The sequence below is a fragment of the Pan troglodytes genome, chromosome 15, assembly GCF_028858775.2.
Source record: "Pan troglodytes isolate AG18354 chromosome 15, NHGRI_mPanTro3-v2.0_pri, whole genome shotgun sequence".
NCBI lineage: Eukaryota > Metazoa > Chordata > Mammalia > Primates > Hominidae > Pan > Pan troglodytes.
The window spans coordinates 86306511-86324391 of record NC_072413.2 but is presented as its reverse complement, the minus strand read 5'-3'; the positions used below and the strand labels follow the sequence as shown (position 1 = coordinate 86324391).

At 46.2% G+C, this 17881-nt stretch overlaps 1 protein-coding gene across 2 annotated transcripts in view; it reads left to right on the top strand.

The window, feature by feature from the left end:
• The first annotated feature begins 741 nt into the window (after positions 1-741).
• KCNK10 (potassium two pore domain channel subfamily K member 10) overlaps positions 742-17881 on the top strand; it is a 146251-nt gene continuing 129111 nt past the window's right edge. The window contains exon 1 of one of the 2 annotated variants that reach the window (XM_054666210.2): positions 742-1373. In XM_054666210.2, the coding sequence (XP_054522185.1) occupies positions 1334-1373 (40 nt within the window). In that variant the 5' untranslated portion in view covers positions 742-1333. Of the gene's footprint in view, positions 1374-4523; positions 5049-17881 lie in introns of those variants that run through there. The other variant, XM_001136938.7, reaches the window with a different exon arrangement.

Below are 17881 nucleotides of genomic sequence, written 5' to 3'. Positions count from 1 at the left end.
TCATGTCCATCAGCCTGACACTTTAATTACAACTTCTTTGGAGTTTATAGTATATTATCCTCATTAATCCCCAATTAGAGGTTTGAGTCATCAAAATAAATCTGCAGGACTTACACACACAGAGTTCATTATGGAGCAGCCTAGCTTCACGCTTCCAGGTGTATGACATATGACACCCTCTGTCCTTTCACTTCTGATGTGTCTCTAGTTTTTCCAAGCCAAAAGCAGAGCCCAGGATTAGAGCAACATATATTTAAGGGTGTGTTTTTGCAGATGTCAGTTGGGACTAGAAAACAAATGTAGGCATGCTTAAACGCTGAGACCAATGTGGAAACTTCACGAGGTGGGGGTAGGGGGAAGAAAATTTTTGGTGGGGCACGTTTAAGTTCACGTTAATGTATAACGCTATCGATTTTACTACCACTGAGTGGGTATATGAAGGGGATGTTTGCGTGTCTGTGTGTATGTGTGTGTGGTAAAGGAGGGTGTGTGTGTGGCGGGGGGTATTTTCACAAAATGACATGGAAACCTGACTGCAGCTCTTTTGGGAAGAGGACTTGGAGGTGTCTTGGGGGTGGGGAAAAGATGGAAGACTGGGATTTCTTCTGGACTTCAGGGAAGAAGGATGAAACCAAAGGGAAACAATCCAAGGCAGATTAATGAATTTAGTCTAATATTTGTGAATTCAAAGTAGATTCTAATCAGCCCATCTCCTCCCTCTTCTGTTTGCAGAACTGGCACTAAAGAGGATTCCCCAAGCTGCTTCATCACTCCCTGCCATTCGCTGTCCCAGGAAATTCTCCTGACTCGCCCCGGAATCCGTGTTCGACTCTTCTCTGGCTGAGCTGTTCATTGCCAGCCACCCTGAGACTCCCCACGCGGCAGGCATCGTCTCCTCCGGTCTCACAGCCACCCAGGGCTGGAGCGTGGGGAGGGGGTAAGGGAGCCAGCCAACTCGGGGAAACTTCGTTGCCAGAGATGACTGGGGTTTTCGGGCTTTCCCAGCCTTCCCATGCCGGGCCACACGGCATTCATTAAAGTGGTGGGGCAACTATTGCTGCGCTCCGGCCGGGCAGGTTTTGAGCTGCAGAGACCCGTGCCCGGCAGCAGCACTTTGCCACCGAGTGCACCCAGGACGCAGTGGCCGCCAGCCCGGGTCTCCTGCTGGGGGACGGCGAGTGCAGGGAGACTTTGCGCCACGATGTTTTGTTTTCCTGCCGCAGGAACGCTAGGCAGTCTCTTTCCACCGGACTTAACCCGCCTGAAGCAATAGCCATGGCAGTTGCGGCGGCACAGAGGGAGACAGAACCGCTTGGCGCGGCATCTTTCTTGGATGTTTTTTCTCTACACAGACGACTTCTTTCTTTCCTTGGGTAAGTGAAGTCCAGCTTGTAAATAACCAAAGGGTAGAACCGAAGGGGATGGAAGGGGATTGCAGTAGCCCAAAGGGCTAAGTTTTCTTGGGAGGGAGGTCTCCCTCCATCCCCACTCCATGCAGTCCACTCCAAATACGCAGTTGAGGAGGAGTTGTGTTTGATTTCAGACACGTTTTGGGAAACGGTACTGGGATTTATTTACCTAATTTTGGTGGATTTTTTTTGGGGGGGGCGGGTAACTTGTTTTTGTCTACATTCTGAGAAAGGAGAATGAAAGTGGAGGTGAGAGAAAGCTCCAGAGGTTGGAGGTGGGGAAAAGAAAGGAGGGGGCGGCATCCAGTGATTAAGCAGAGAGATCATCCCAAGGGCCAATGACTAGTGCAAGTCTTCAAGGCAGACCAGGTGCACTAGACACTGATCCTGCTCCCTGCCCTAATAGAGTCTACCCCAACCTCCCCATCCCCAACCCTCCCCTTATAACCATCCTGCTGTTGCCATTCTGGGGAAGGTCATCACTACTCAGGGCCCCAAATAACTTTTAATGGGGACCTGCAACCTGTCTTGTACACAAGTGATGCTCAATAAATGTTTGTTGATTGGCCGAATGATGTTGCATCCTAAGGGTGCAGTTCCTGCCACAGGAATTTGCCTTGGACAGTGAACTAATTCCCCAATGCAGACCCCAGAACACAACCATAGGTCAGTTCATTTTGCAAAGGAGGAGGGCCTGGAGGCTTAGAAAATATCGTATTTAGACCTTCATTACCCAAACGAACCCATGGGACAGGTTCAGGGTCAGATTCACGGGTCCCAGGACTGGATGAGCTCACAAGGTTCTGGCATGGAGAGCATGGACCTTTGTGTCATACAAACTTGGGTTTGAATCCTCATATCGTGACCTTGGGAATGTTTCTTTATCTCTCTGAGCCTTGATCTTCTCATCTGTAAAAGGAGGCCAGTTACAGCTTCTGCAAAATGATCTAACAAAGATGAATGGAGAGGAAATATGAGATGGTGAGGGGGAATTCAGTAAATGTCAATCTTGCCTCCCCATGCTCTGAGGACTCAGGAGAGGGTATCTTTCTCTGCTGAAGCCCCTCTCTGACTCTGATGCATGTAAAAAACATTGTATTGCAGTGACTGTGCTAGAGTCCAGCTGTCCGTGAACAGTTAAAGAGAAGAGCGCAGAGGGAGGTTCGAAAGCCTTTCTTAGAAGCATCTCCCTCTGGACTTGAGAACAGAATTTACATACACACTGGTGTCTCAGGGCATGGCTGGGAGAAGCAGAGATTCCTTGTTTGTTTGATTTCTATGTCTTAGCCATCCTCCCAGTCCTAGTAGAGAGAGGCAAAGTGTGGTTACAGAGTCCAGGGAAGATGGTTCTGAAGCACCCGGGAACCTGCCTAAAGGGCTGAAGAGTCAGAGTAGCACCATCAGATTGGTACCAGTTTTGCCTGAATGGGGTTTGCAGAGAATTCAGGGCTACAGCCTGGGGTGCCTGTGACAGCCCAGTGACAAAGCACTCACCTTTCCCACAGACCACAGCGGACCTCTGTAGGTCTTGCTCTTGGACTCAGAAAGCTTGATGTGATAGTGAGGGATGGATGGTGAGAAAGATGCTGCTGACATAGGGCTCCCCAGAAGCCTCAAGGTGCCCTAGAGTGGCATGCAACTTAGAGATCAGCTGCTAGTGTGGGATTTTAGGACCCCAGCTGGCAGGCATAGGAACGAGCTGGGCAATTTCTATGCGTAAGTAAAGGCAACAACAATCTAACAGGACCTTATGGCACTAGATAGTAAGCCCCATGAAGGCAAGATCACTGTCTTGTTCTCTGCCATATGGCCAGCACATAGCACAGTGATGGCACTTGGAAGGGGTTCAATATATATGTTGAATGAACAACAAATTTTAGTAACCTTATCTGGAAGCCAGAGTAGGGGTTTAAACTACTTCCTATCCAACAATGCAGCATGCAATTCATGTCTTCATTTAGCAAGTATTTCTTGAGCACCTACTACGTGTAAGGCTCCGTTGCGAGGCATCCGAAGCAATTTGTCAGCATCATTCATGTTGATACTCGGAGCGACCCGTTCAAGAGCACCTCAGCACCACCTGGCTTTTCTGAAGACTGAGGCCCCACCACAAACCCCTGTGGAGTTTCAAGCAGGGGCAGTGAGAGGGCATTAGATGAATGCTCCAGGTTTAGCCCCTTTGCGGGAACAGGTCTGGGTCCCTTCGCATCTGCCCTGCTGGGTCCCAGGATCCCGGGGCCGCCGCTTCCGGGAGCTGCCGGGTCTTGGCAACTCCGCTTTCCTCCGGGGGCCCCCGTGCCTCTCTCAAGCCTCCTTTCCAGCCAACGACCAGCGGCCCCAGTCCGGCTGCAGGTAGCTGGGGAAGGGACCAAGCTGCGCCTTGGAAGCGAGCTTCCCCGGGCGGGGAGAGCGCAGCAGATGCGGAGCGGTCCCAGAACAAAAGGCTCATGGCTGGCACGGGCCTCCTTGGAGTGCGGCGGGGACGTGGGTTCGGGACTCAGGCGAGAGAGCCAGACGCGGGAGGAAAAAAAATGAAGTGAGAAAAGAGAAGGAGGGAGAGCTCAGGGTGAGAGCGGTGAGAAGAGGTGACCCGGAGGCTGAGGTCTGCGGCGGAGCCGCAGCGGCCCTTCCTCCGCCTCCTGCAGCGCCTTCCAGGCAACCAAGCGTGTCTCCGGCTGCAACTCCAGCAAGCGCGCCGCTGCCGCCTCCACGCCCGCCCGCCGGCCGGCCGAGCCAGTAAGTAGCGGCGCGCCCACCGCTCGTTCCCCGCCCCTCCGCGGCTTCCCCGCCACCGCCCACCGCCTCCCGCCGCCCCGCGGGCAAGTCCGCGACCGCCTCCCGCTGCCCCGGGCCGGGTGCCGGGGGCTCAGCGCGCCTTCCCAGCTGGGAGCCTCGGTCCGCTGCTCGCCCTGCTCCCTCTTGCCGGGGCGCGGCGTCTGGGGGCGCGCCGCGGGGAGGGTCGCCCTCGCCGCGCGCTCCCCGGGCGCCGCGCCACCCCTACATCCAATGGCTTTCGGGGAGCGGGAAGTGGGGGGCGTCGCCGGGGGCGAGGAGCCGCGGCCGGGGTGGGGCGTGTGCGCTCAGCGCGGCCGAGCGAGGCTGACGTGCCCGCCCAAGCGCGCGCCCGGGAGTGTGTGTGTGCGGGTGTGTGTGTGCGGGAGTGTGTGCGCACACGCCTTCGGGGGCTGGAGTGACACTGCAGTGGGCTTCTCCGTAGCCCCAGCCTTCAGGCTGCTCAGCCCCTAACCTGCCGGCACCGCTTTTGGGAAGCAGCTTGGCTCTTCCATCTTCCCAAGCCTTCCTCTCCATCCTTTCATCCACCCCTCGCCGATCTTACTTTTTCTTTTACCCACGGGGCCGCGGCCGGCCACCCCCTAGCCGGTGCAAACACCCAAGCCGTCTCCAGTTCTCCCCCAAGCTAGTATTTTCCCTCCTGTCTTTTTCTGGGGTTCCTCCACGAGCCAGTCCAAGGCTCCCCCATCCTCGGAAATTGTTTTGTTGGACTGCTAAACCGAGGCGTGTAAAGCTTGAGGACTTTATTATTATTTGGGTTCTTTTCATTTCTTCCCCTTCTGGGCAACGGAGCAATGAAATTTCCAATCGAGACGCCAAGAAAACAGGTGAACTGGGATCCTAAAGGTGGGTATTTCCTACTTTTGGCTGCCCTCGCCCTGCCTCTGTCTCCGGCGTGTGCGCGCTTCCTTGAGTGGAAGCACTCTTGCTTCTGGCAGCGTGTGTCCTGAGGCTGGGAAATGCGCCTGGGAACTGCAGCGCGGGTGGGAGGAGGGCGGAGGCAGCGTGGGTTCCGAACCCAGATAGTGCCTGTCATTACCACATAATCATTGTCCCTCCTAGATTGTCTCCAGATCTATTTAGATAGACCAAGCCGACTGTTTGGTTTGAAATTGCAAGTGTCGGTATTTGCTTTTGACTTTGAGTGTGCGAGTGTGTATGTGTGTGTGTGTCCTTTGTTTCTGGTGATCTTTGTCTCTCTGGCAGATGGGTGGGGTGCTTCCCCCTGGACCTGGAGCTGCGCCGCATGCCCGGGTGTCCTCAGTGGGAAAGGTTTCCTGGCAGCAAGTGGGGCTCGAGTTGCAGCAGCCGTCCCTAGGGGTGGGCCCTTCTCGCAGGGCATGCAGAATAATGGAGCCCACAGGGCCTCCTGAGTCTTCGTTCAATCTTATTACCAAACCTAGCAGCTAGTTAGGCTCAGGTCAGAGTAGAAGCAGGAGGAGGGGTGGTTTGTGAGAAGGGTGGGGCTGGCAAGGCATAGGGGAGGGGCACGAAGTGTGCCCGCCCAAGCAATGGTGTGGTTTGCATGCTTTTACGAATGTTGGACCAGGTTTCATCCACGCAAAAGGGAGCGATTAAGACGGATTTGTGTGTGCCTAGCGTCGGCCACCGTGTCTGTAATTAGCATACAGATGTTAAGGCTCCAAGGGAGTGATCAGTATGGGAGCAGAACAAGTTGGAACCGCGTGTCCAGTTGTGACAAGAATGCTCTTTAGCATTTCTTGTAGCTCATCTAACGACTGTGTCAGGCTAGGCAACGCCTCTGTGTGTATTGGGATTGAAATTTGTTTATTTGGGGTGCGTGTGTGTTTAATGTTCTTTATGAGCGCATTTCTTCTTTTTCTCCAGACTGGAAAGAAGAAACCTTCTTATTTGTTGAGTAAATGTCTTAGGAATTGACTGGCTATTGAAGAGTGAGTGAAGAGATATTGCCTTTTTAAAACACTGAGGCTGTTACATCTTAAATACAGCCCAAACCTTCTATTTTGTCTCTACTTGAAATCTCTGGAAATATGGAGGTGTGCCTTTGCTTTTTTGGGGGGAGAATCCCTGAAAGGCATATTTGTTAAATACCTATTACATGCTAAACACTGTCCTAAGCTCTGGAGATACAGTCAGAACAGGAAAGATAAAAGCTCTGACTTGGAGTTTACAGTGAGGGAGACAGACCTAAATCAATTCCATGGAGGAATGCATAATTCAAAGTTTATGTATGCTCCAGGGAGAGCATCAGAGGTTTAAGAAAGTGTCTGATAGAAGAGATTGACAACGACCAGAGAAGGCTTCCCTGAGGACATGACACTTGGACTTAGGCCTGGAGGATGTATAGGAGTTAATTGTCTAAGCAGGAGGGGAATTGTTGCAGAAGAGGGAACAGCAAGTGCAAAGGGCCTGAGGCAGAAGAGGTATGTGTATTTGATGAACTGAAAGGAGGTTCCCATGGCTACGGCAGAGTGAGTGAAGAGGTATTGCCTTTTTTAAACACCCAGGCTGTTATACTGTAAATACAGCACAAACCTTTCATTTTGTCTCTATTTGAAACCTCTGGAAATACGGAAGTGTGCCTTGGCTTTCTTTTGGGAAATCCCTGAAAAATGTATTTATCCCTAGCAGAGAGCAAGAGGGCTTGTGTTTTGAGATATGACTGGGGGATCCACAGGCGAGATGCCCCCCCAAGCCCTGTGTTGTTGGAGGTGGGGTAGGGTTGTGGGGTTGGAAAAGTATAGTATTTATTTAAAGCCAATGAAGAGTTTCAAGACGAGGAGTGACATGATTTGAGCTAAGTTTCAAAACAAGTGCTGTGTGGCTCTTGTGGATGTAGGGGACCAGATACAATGGTAGCATGGGCCAGGGTGGTTGCTGTGGGCATGGAGAAGCGGATGGAGTAGAGAGCTATAGAGGACATGAAATCAACAGGCTTTGCATGAATAATGTGTGGAAGTGAAGTGAAGGAATTGGAATGACTGAGATGGCAGCCAGGGCAGGACCAGTCTTGAAGGAAAGCTCATGAGTTCAATCTAGGGCTTGTTGAGTAGGACATGTCCCCAAGCCATCCAAGGGGTGTGTTAGGTGGGCAGCTGTCTAAATGCTGGGGTCAGGATCTTCAAGGAACTTTGGCACAGAGGGAGTACCATGAGACTGATTTTGTGAAGCTGGCTTTGTGTTTTAAGGTACATTTCTGTGTGATCATCATTCTATATATTTATGTTACAGTGATGAACACAGACAAATTTTACACATTTTACAGCCTGACACAGTGAAGAAAAGCATACAAATAGCACCTTCAGTTACAACCAGTGGTGCTAAAAATGAAAAAACCTCAATAAAAATAACAACATTTAATGAGCAACCATTTCATGCCAGGTGCTTTATGTACATTGTTTCATACAATTATTTTCACGATACTTATCTGATGGTATAAGTGTTATAGTCCCATTTGGCACTTGATTACCATCATGACACCACTAATCTGCCTTCCAGTGGAGTTGCTCTGACTTTGTGCACAGTTGTTCCCAAAGACAGGGGTGACAGTAGTCTTTTTCTAGCCAGGGGATGGAGGAGGGAAGAGAGTGAAGAGTGAGGTGGCATATCTCTTATCTGTATAGAATTATGTGCTAGGTGCTCTTCTGATGTTTTACATGTGTTAATTTAATCTTCACAAACATTTTAGGAGAAAGGTATTATCCTAATTTTACAGATGAGTTAACTGAGGAACAGAGAGGTTGAGTAACTTGCCCAAGGTTGCACAGCTAGTAGGACAAGATTAGAATCTGGGCTCTTAAACACTCTTCAAGTCTGTGTTTCTTATTGGGTCTTTTGGCTTTTGCCTGGTAAGGTTCCCAAAGCTCAGGAAGTGGAGAAGCTTGTTGCGAGGAGGAAAAGGAGAAGAGAGAGGATGAAGAGGAAAAGGGAATGGAATAGGAGGAGGATAAAAGAGAGGAAGAGAGAGGAGGAAGGAGAAGAGGAGACAGTGACTCAAGCTTACCCTACTTGTTCCTTTCTCTACTAACCTATTCAGACAATAATCTTTTCATTTCCATGTCTGATGGGCAAGTCAGTGACTACTGGACAGAGTTTGGGTCTCTGTTTTGGAGGTTCTGGATTACATAGACCAAATGTGTTTAGCAGGGAAAAGATGAAGGGGAGCCCAGCAGTATTAGGGGAAAGTGGACAGACAGTTCACATTACTTGGACTGTAGGATATGTCTATCAACAGACATGACCCTTCAGGAGGAGGTGCTCTCATGGGTTCTGGAAGGCAGTTGTAATTATAATGTTTTTCTTACAGCCTTATTACCTTACAATTTAATAGCACAAAATGAAGGTGGTTTGAGAATAGATTGGTTTGGATGGCATTTGGGTGGATTAAGCAAAGCATTGTCAAGAGGTGTAGGTAAAAACAAGACCCAAATGTAAAATGGTTCATCTCTGGTGAGCTATGGCCTTCCTTCATATTCATGGAACAGGGCCTTCTACGAAGAGCGTTACTGTTTGTGTAGGACCTACTACAAGTAGATTGGTTCTAAGTCTTAGCTTTCATAGCAGAATTTACGTGCACTTTAAATCATCAGCATCATTTGTTGATGATTTTCTGCTTAAAATTGGTATTTACTTGCTGCTTATGTGTATTAAGATCTTTTTAAAACCAGTGAGATCTGCAAATAGTATTCCTCTCACTAGAGGCAAGCAGATGAATACAGTGTAAAAAAACTTTGGATTTGGGGGCAAAATAATTAGGTTCTAAAAGCAGCTGTAGCAATACGTAGTGGTATGACTTCGGGCTGCTCATTTAGCTTTTCTGGGTTTCGCTTCCCTTCCATGGAGAAAGGAGTCATTGCCTTTGTCTACCTCTCTGACTTTGTCTCTTAGAACTTTCCCCAACTTGATCTGATCTTGGGGCCAGTTGGCTTCCTTTCATTCCTCAAATAGATCACACTTGCATCTGTCTGAGGGCCTTTGCGCTTGGAATTCCCACTGCTTATAATGCATTTCACGTAGTTGGCTCCTTTCTGTCATTTGAATCTCAGCTCAGATGTCCTCTTGTTAGCAAGGGATTCCCTGTCTTATCTGAAAGACCTCTCCTCCTGTTCCCCAGCACCATCATTTTCTCTTGTGTCACCTATTCGATTGTCTTACTGGCACTTGTCATGATTTGAAACCATCTCACTTACTCATGGGTCACATTTGATGCCAGCCTCCTTTACTAGCATATGAGGTGCATGAGCAGGGACTTTCTCTGTCTTGTTTATTGCCATAACCCCAGTGCCCTGGAAAGTGCCTGGCACTCAATAACCCTTTGCTGAATGAATGGAAGGTTGGCAGGATGGATTGGAGAGGACTGAAGGCTTTATGCCTCATGGAAATTGCAGGATGCCTCTCAGCTATAAATGGCAAAGTACAAATAAGGAGAAAGGAAGAATATCCCCAAATAGTGGCATATCAGAAAGGACGCTGATATTCCCACTTCCTTGCAAGCTCCAGCTCGCTCTAAACCTCCAGTGCACTGTTTTCCTTCTTTTCTCATCTTTGACCAGAAGTAAGAAGGCTGAATAGAAGTGCAGTGAGGGTGGATGGGTGGACTGATCTAGCCTGCTGAAGATATGGTCAGTGTCCAATAAATAATTTGGCTCATATTAGCTATTGGAGTGTGGCTATTTTTAGGCACTTTAATCCACTTAAGAAAGAAGCAAAGCTCTAGGAGTGGAGGTGGATTTTTTTTTTTAAAATGCTGCACTTTTAGTGCACACTTTAATGCAAAATTCTGGAGAAGCCCATACCTTCTGTGCATAGCACCTTTCAGTTTACAGAACACTTTTTAGGAATGATCTCATTTGTTCTTTAAAAAACCCTATTTTTGTAGGGATTAGAGTCTTAGATTTACTGACAAATAAAGCAAGATGTAGAAAGGATAAATGATTTACGTGGGAGCCCAAAGCAACAAACAGGCAGAGCTGGGGCTACCCTAGGCCTTTTGATGCTTACGTCCATGACAGTTTCCTTCAAGCTTTCCTTCCTCCCAGCAACTTTGTTCATTCCACACTCTCCTGCTCTGTTACCCAAAAGTGTGTTCAAAGGTTTCTCTTGAGAGATTTAGAGAAAGCAGTCTCCCTGTTGATCAGTGAATCTTTAGTTGATGGCTATTTTCAGCAGGTTGTACTTATTGCACAGGTCTACACGTTCATTCTATGAGCTCAGGTGAAGACCCTTAGATCTTCCTTCTGCTGTACTGGCTAAAAGAAGATTTTGGTCTTTTGTGAATGGGGGCCATTTTCAACTTGCTAGGTTGCTTAAGTGCTAGCTTTATTAATGTGTTTCCAAACACACATTTGCGTAGCTTAGATTTCCTGGAAAGAAAATAATCTATTTTTGATTTAATATCCAATTTTCAGGAGATCAGTGTTCCAAACGGGATTTAAAATGTGCCAAAATCACCACAATTATCCTCAAAAGTACCAAGGAACAGTGTTCCAAAGACTGTCTTGGCCAAGATTTGGTTCAGGCTTCTTTTCCAGCAGTGTCTAAGGAGCTTCACCATCCTTTTTGCTAATCCCAGTGATCACTGGGTTGAATTAAGACTGAGCAGGTTGACTTTGCTGTTCCATGCCATTTCCAAAACATCTGTACTTTGGCTCCATATGAACCCCACCTTAAATCTGATGCATTTAAAAAATATAATATAGTCTTTCCCCTCATTAGGAAACTTCAACCACAACTGAGATATGGTGTGAAGTATATTTAATATAGGCATAGTGAGCTAGTGATTTCCTTTTGACTTTTAGTCTACAGGAAATTAGAGGAAGAGTTTAATGATGAAATGGAAAGAAGCCATTCTACTGATAGCCAGTTAGGAAGTTTCAGTTTGGACAGCTCCCTTGGCTGATGCAGAAAGGTAGATAAAAGTGACAATCTTTTTCTGTACTCTGATTCTTATAAAGGGCACCTACTGGATGATCCAGATGAGGTTAAAGTTAGTTAGGGGCTTAGCTCTGCATGGCATGTTTACAGAATCTACCTAACCGTGGCACTAGGAGTATGGTCACCCTGTTGGTTCCACCCACCTGGGTGATTTCTCTCCATAAGAATCATGGAGGTCAAAGGGACCTTCCACTTCTGGGGTCTGGTCCTAGGGGTACTCTCAGCGGAGACTTTACAGTTTATCTATGTCTGGCTCATTACCATCACCTACAATGGGGAAATAAAGACCTACCATATTTACTTGCTAGAACATCTATTTGTCATTTGCAGCCACAGTTTAAGAGTTTTTTTTTCTCACTGTGAGTGTCTAGGACTGAGTACTCTGAATTGAAAATGAAACCCGACTTCCTAATCCTCCATTTAGGGTTGAAGGGAGGGAGTAAGGGTCATAATCACTGGCAGGGGAGGGCACGGTCATGAGGGAGCATTGCATTCTTTTCCTTTACCATTCCCAGAGCCAGGGAGGTGGGGGGGGTGGGCATTGGAGGTAGTGGGGATGAGGCTGGGAGATGGATGGGATTTCAGGAGATTTTAGGTTTTGTATTACCAATAACTTCTAGTCTCATCACTTACCCTTTCCATGGAAGTAACTTTGAAGCAGAGTGGAATGGTGGGGAAACAAGATTAGAAAGGAAAACATAGGGTTTACTGCCATACATAAGCCAGGTGATCACAGGGAACTTTTCCTTCATTCCTCCCTTCCTTCTTTTCTTCATTCCTTTGTTCCCTCCCACCACCATCCCCCCAAATCCTGCAGAGTCTTGATCTCAATTGCTCTCGCTTGTGCAAAGGGTCCTTTCTCCCTTACCCAACTACCCAGTGTGGTGGGGCTGGTGGTATTTACAGTTTAAAAAGAGTTGCTTGAATAGAAAATGAAAATTTGGTCGGGTGATGGAGAGACTGGAAGTCACGGTAACCTTTGCAGACGCCTAAAACACCAATATTCATAATTTTGACATGCAAGCTAGCAACAATTTTACTACCAAGAAAATGAGTTTCTTATGTGCAAGCAGAACTTGAGATCCCCTAAATAATCACACACCAAATATTTAGCATGATAAAGATAAATAGTATAACTTACTAAATTTAATGTGATATGAGCCTGACAGGCAGAATAGAGATGCTTGATATTAGGTGTGATAAAAGATTTGACATCCAACATTCACTTGCTTCGTCCTCTGAGACAAAAGTCAGGCACCAAGTGTTTAAGAAAAATTGATGGGAGGAAAAGCTTAGAGATGAATAAAGTCTATTTATTAATTTATATTTTCCTCTGAGAACTGGGGAGTGTTGTTACCCATGTTAACTGTGGACTAACCTGGGCCAGCTCCTGGATTCTACTGGCTAAGAATGTTGCTTTAGGCCAAAGGAATTTATCCCTCATGGTGGAATTTGAGGCCATATGGGAGGTGATTATGATAGATCTGTTTTGGCCTCTACATTCTTACAATAACCTGAAAGGAGATTAAATACATGTTATAGTCATTTAACCTAGACTCCAGGCAAAATGTCACCCTCTGTACAGTATAGGAGCTTAGGATAGGAGACCTGGTTTCTAGGGCTGGCGCTGCCACTCATTTAGAAAAGGAGGGAGTTGAGTTGTTGGTTGTTGAGATCCCTTCCTTCCCTGATAGTCTTAGATTGCCTAAGTCCTAATCCAAGCATGATTTACTAGAGGCTGATTTGGGAACATTGCTTCATTTTTCTGTGACTTGGTATCTTCATCTGCAAGATAGAGATAATTACAGCCATTACTTCTTTGGTTTGTTATGTGGATTACATAAAGTGATACATGCAAAGCTCTTAGAAGAATGCCGGATCATCATGAAGGCTCCATGAGTGGTACCTGCCTTGTGCTGTTCTCACAGTTGCAGGAGGCAGCCTGTGAAGTCAGGGTAGCCTCCAGCTCAGCCTCTTGGAAGCATCTGGTTCACTGTCTGGATCATCCAGGAGGTGGTCCATAGCAGAGCACAACACTCCTGATACTCTGGTAGACTCTTAGTATTCTTAGTTCAGATTTAAACAACCTAGGCTGTCCTGGTTAACTCAGAGAAAAGACCAGTGAAAGAACATGGCTTGGAATCACAATATTTGAGTCTCAGTTAATGTACCAATTTTATTAGCAGTGTATCATAGTTGATTTCGGCTGCTTTAATAAAATTCCATAAACTAGATAGATTATAGACAACAGAAATTTATTTCTCACTGTTCTGGAGGCTGGGAGGTCCAAGATCATGGCACTGGTAGATTTGGCATCTGGTGAGGGCCCACTTTTCAGCTCATAGATGGTGCCTTCTTGCTGTGTCCTTACACGGTAGAAAAAGTGATGGGTCTTTCTTGGGCTTCTTTGATAAGTGCACTAATCCTAATCATGAAGGCTCCATGCCCATGATCTAATTACCTTCCAAAGGCCCCATCTCCTAATAACATTACCTTTGGGGTTAGGATTTCAACATATGAATTCTGGGGGGACACATTCAGACCATAACACTGTGTGAACTTGGCCAAGTCACTTAACCTTTCCTAGCCTTAGTTTTCTTTTGGGTAAAATAAAGATCACAATAACAACCACTTCACAGTTGCTGAGATGATCAAATGAGACAAATGTGAATAAACTTCATAAACTGTTAAATTCCAGACCAACATTTCCCAAAATGTGTTCTGTGAGACATAAGCTAGACTCATCAGATACTCTGAGAAGAAAAGTGGTGTCATGGTAAAGTCAGTTTGCAGGATGATACGTGCTCAGTCATTCCTAGAGAGTCATCATGCACGTTAGCATGTTACTGTATTATTGTGTAACAAATAACCCCAACATTTAGTGGCTTAAATCAATATAAACATTTATTATCTCATAAGTTCTGTGGATCAATAATTCAGGGATAGTTTAATTGGGTGGTCTGACTAGGAGTCTGTCATTGATTGTGGTCAGATGTTGTCCGGGCTGCTGTCATCTGATGGCTTGACTGGGGCAGGAGGATCTGTTTCCAAGATGGTGTGCTCATGTGACTTGCAAATTGCTGCTGGTTGTTGGGGAGAGGACTCATTTCCTGCCAATGTGGGCCTGTCCATGGGATGCTTATGTGTACTCATATGTGACATGGTGGCTGGCTTCCCCAAGAACAAGTGATTCAAGAGAGAACAAGGTGGAATTGGCAACACTTTTTATGACTTAACTTCAAACACCACATATTGTTACCACCACCACGTTCTTTTCATTAGACGCCAGTCACTAAAGTTAGTCCACATCTGGGGAGTGGTGGGGGTGATCATATTCACGTTGGAAGGGAGACATGTCAAAGAATTTGAAGACATATTGAAAAATCACCGTAAGAATTTTTTCCTATCATTTATTGAATAGGCACCACGTGCTAGGCTAAATGCTTTATAGTTATTATGTCATATAATCCTATTCATAATCCAAAGAAATAGGTGAAATTATTATCTCTGCTTTCTGAATGAGGAGGCTGAGGCCTATAGAGCTTAAGTAACTTGCCCAAAGTTACCTAGTCATGCTACGACTTGAAACCGAGTCTGTCTGATTTAAAGCCTGAACTCTTACCTCTGCCTCATATGCCTCTCTCTGATAATCCTGTAGTTCAGAAGTCTGTTTAATTTTGTTTAAGCCTGCATTTTCTACTTAACCACAGAATGATGATTCATTTAACTCCATTTTTACCCTTTCATTTACCAACGGCTTGAAACATTATTCTAGAAAGACAGTGAGCATGATGATGATTTATGTATAATATGAACATATGGTCTCATAATAGATCCCAGCATACCTATCAGTCCAAACCTTTTGTATTATTCAAATACTGGAAGTGTCTATTTTGCCTGTCTTGTGTGGGCACCATCTATGTGTAAATCTGTAAACATTAATTTAAAAAAAAGACCCCATAATCCACCCTATTTTTTCTGACTGTGAAACTAGAGGTGGGGTATGATAACTCATGGTCCCACTTCTCTTACAGAGTCCCTTTCTTTGCAATGTCCCTTCTTTTACAGATTCAGTGGCTGACAACTTAACTTTCTTGGGTAAAGCCAGAAAAAACAGGATGGCCTCCAGGCCGAGTAGTAGAAATGCTGGGGAATGGGGTGTCTGGTGTGTGTCTGGTGTGTTCCTGCAGTGCCTGCAGGCCATGTGTCTGTATGGTGACTGAAACTCAAGTCGGCATCCAGCCAGGATGGCAGGGACCGTGTGCCTGGGGGTGACGGCAAACACACAGTGAGAAGCTGCTGATGGAGGGAGGACCGTTAGCACTCCTTGTCATATTTTGAGTAAACATTTTTTTGACAATCTTGTTGCTTTTTCTGTACAGTCTTGAGAAAATGATTTCCAGGAAGCAGGATGCATCCAATGACTTAGAGGTTCCCATGTTTCCAAACATTACATGCCTGGCTTATTCCTGAGGCAGTTTTGTATTCTGAAGGAAGTTTTGGAGCTTCTGTGTTCTGGGCAGAGGCGAGTGAATATGGTTTCTTTTGAGTAGCACTGTGGACTTGAGAATGATCAGGAGCTGGACATTGTTGAATATGTCACTTACTGCACAAAATGGCAAAGACAGGGTCTAGGACAGGGTGAGAGTGTGTTGAATGGAGCTGCCTGGGGCCCCAGTCACATTCAGGAGCCAGCACTGATGGCATCTGTAACCATAGTAACCAAGAGTGGAAAAAGTCTCAGGATGCCAAGACGCCACTGTGCCCCCCTTCTGGTTCTGTTGTTTTCCCCTCTATTCTTTCATCCAGAAATTCCCCCATCCCTGCCCCCAACCACCCTGACAAGGGACTGACTTTCAGGGTGGTTTCTACACTGGTGATTTTAACTTCCTACTAACTCAACATTTCCTGCGGCCCCTTTTTCAGTTCTGAGATCCACAAGGATTCATTATGATCCAGACTAAGCCTCATGCACCTAATTTCTTCCGCTTTTCCATTTTTACTGTGAAAATTGGTCCTAAGTCATGTAGTATACATACTCTAGACTTATTTACAGCTGGGCATAACAACGGTGGCTCATGGCACTCAAAGTTTCCAGTAACACTCCTGCACTCACAGTCTGGTATAGATCGTGAGATTTTTTAGATGTGTTTTAAATGAACAGAGAAAGGCAATGAGGCACAGGAAAGAGAGCCGTGGTCTCTTGTTTGGAGATGTGGGTTTTGCTACTGGTTGGAAAGTGAGGTGTGGCATGGCGCATGAGGGTGGGGAGAGGTGGGTGATGCTCAGGTCATGTAGGGCATAGTAGGTCTTACTTATAAGGAACTCTTTTTTTCTGAGAATAACAGGAATGTCTTGATTGATTTGAAGTGGGAGGATGACACAATCAGATTTTTAAAAGATTATTTAAATCGCTAATAAATCAAATGATGGGTTCAGCGAATGTTTGCAGAGGATACTTACTGTGTGACAGGCATAGTGCTGGCCTTACCTGGGGTATCTGTGTATTCTTGTAGGAATCCTACATAAAAGCTGTTAAAATATTTTAACAGAAAAAAACTTTTCTTGACATCTTTGAATTATGACAACCAATTCCAAACTTCTGGTTGCAAATGGGAGGTGTATCTTAAAGCAATGGCGATTGCATTTTCAATTTCTGTTCATTAAAATGATATTTTCCCTGGCTTTGTTACATGACCCTTGATTCTGTGATAATTTGCATATCTAGAGTCGATGAATCAATACATGCAAAACTGTGGTGCGCTCGCTCATATTCTGTTATACTTCAGACGCCTTTTGGAAGCATGTGGCTCTCAGTTCAGCATAATGCGGCTGATAAAATTGCCCCCTCCATACCCGCCGTCACTTTGTTCCTGGTGTGTCCAGAGGTATTGTAACATCGGGGTATTTCTCCTTTGACTCTAATGGGACCCCCTGCTAGTTGTGTTCTTGTGGCCTCAGCTTGGAAGGCCTCCCAAAAGCCTGAATTAATGAAAGCTTCTGATGTGCCGATCCTTTTCTCTGGCAGGGTGAGAACGCAGTTTCTATAGGAGCGTGAATGCCTGCTGCTCAGGCAATAATCTCTGCATTCAGCCTCAGTACTAAAGACAGGCAGAGCAGACAGCCACAGGGGGTGGGATTTGAGGAGCCCTATAAAGTCCCTCTCCGCAGCTGACACACACCACTCCTTCCCATGACTATCAGGATGCCTACAATCTTAACAGTTACTTTATTCATTGGCTGTTGTCACTCGTCCATCTGGTTATTCCATAAACACTTAGCGAGTGAGTGCCTGCAGAAATGGGGCTAGGCATTGGACACAGAAAGATGAAAAAGACCTGAAGCGTGTGCCCAGAGAAGTCCCAGCCTAGCCACTGAGACAGGTGCATCATCAAGTAATTATGATACACCATGATAAATGCATTGATAGAGATATGGATTAAAACGTCAGCTCCAGAACACATCTTGTTAACATGCAAATGTAGTTCCTCAGGGTAACAAACTAATTTCCAATTACCCATGGGTACAGCCAAATTAATAGTTCCTGTGAGAGAACTGGACCAAGAGAGAACAGAACTAGGGACTGATATGTATTGATAGGCTGGTGTCAAGTGGGAAGGGGGGGAAGTCAGGTGCTGTGTAGGGAGCAGACTGAGAGCTCTGGAGGGCAGGAGTGCCAGGAAGGTCACTGAAAGCAACTTTTCATTTGTGCAAATGTTGTTCAGAGGTTGCTCTGCTCATGTTAAACTCACTTTATAAATTGG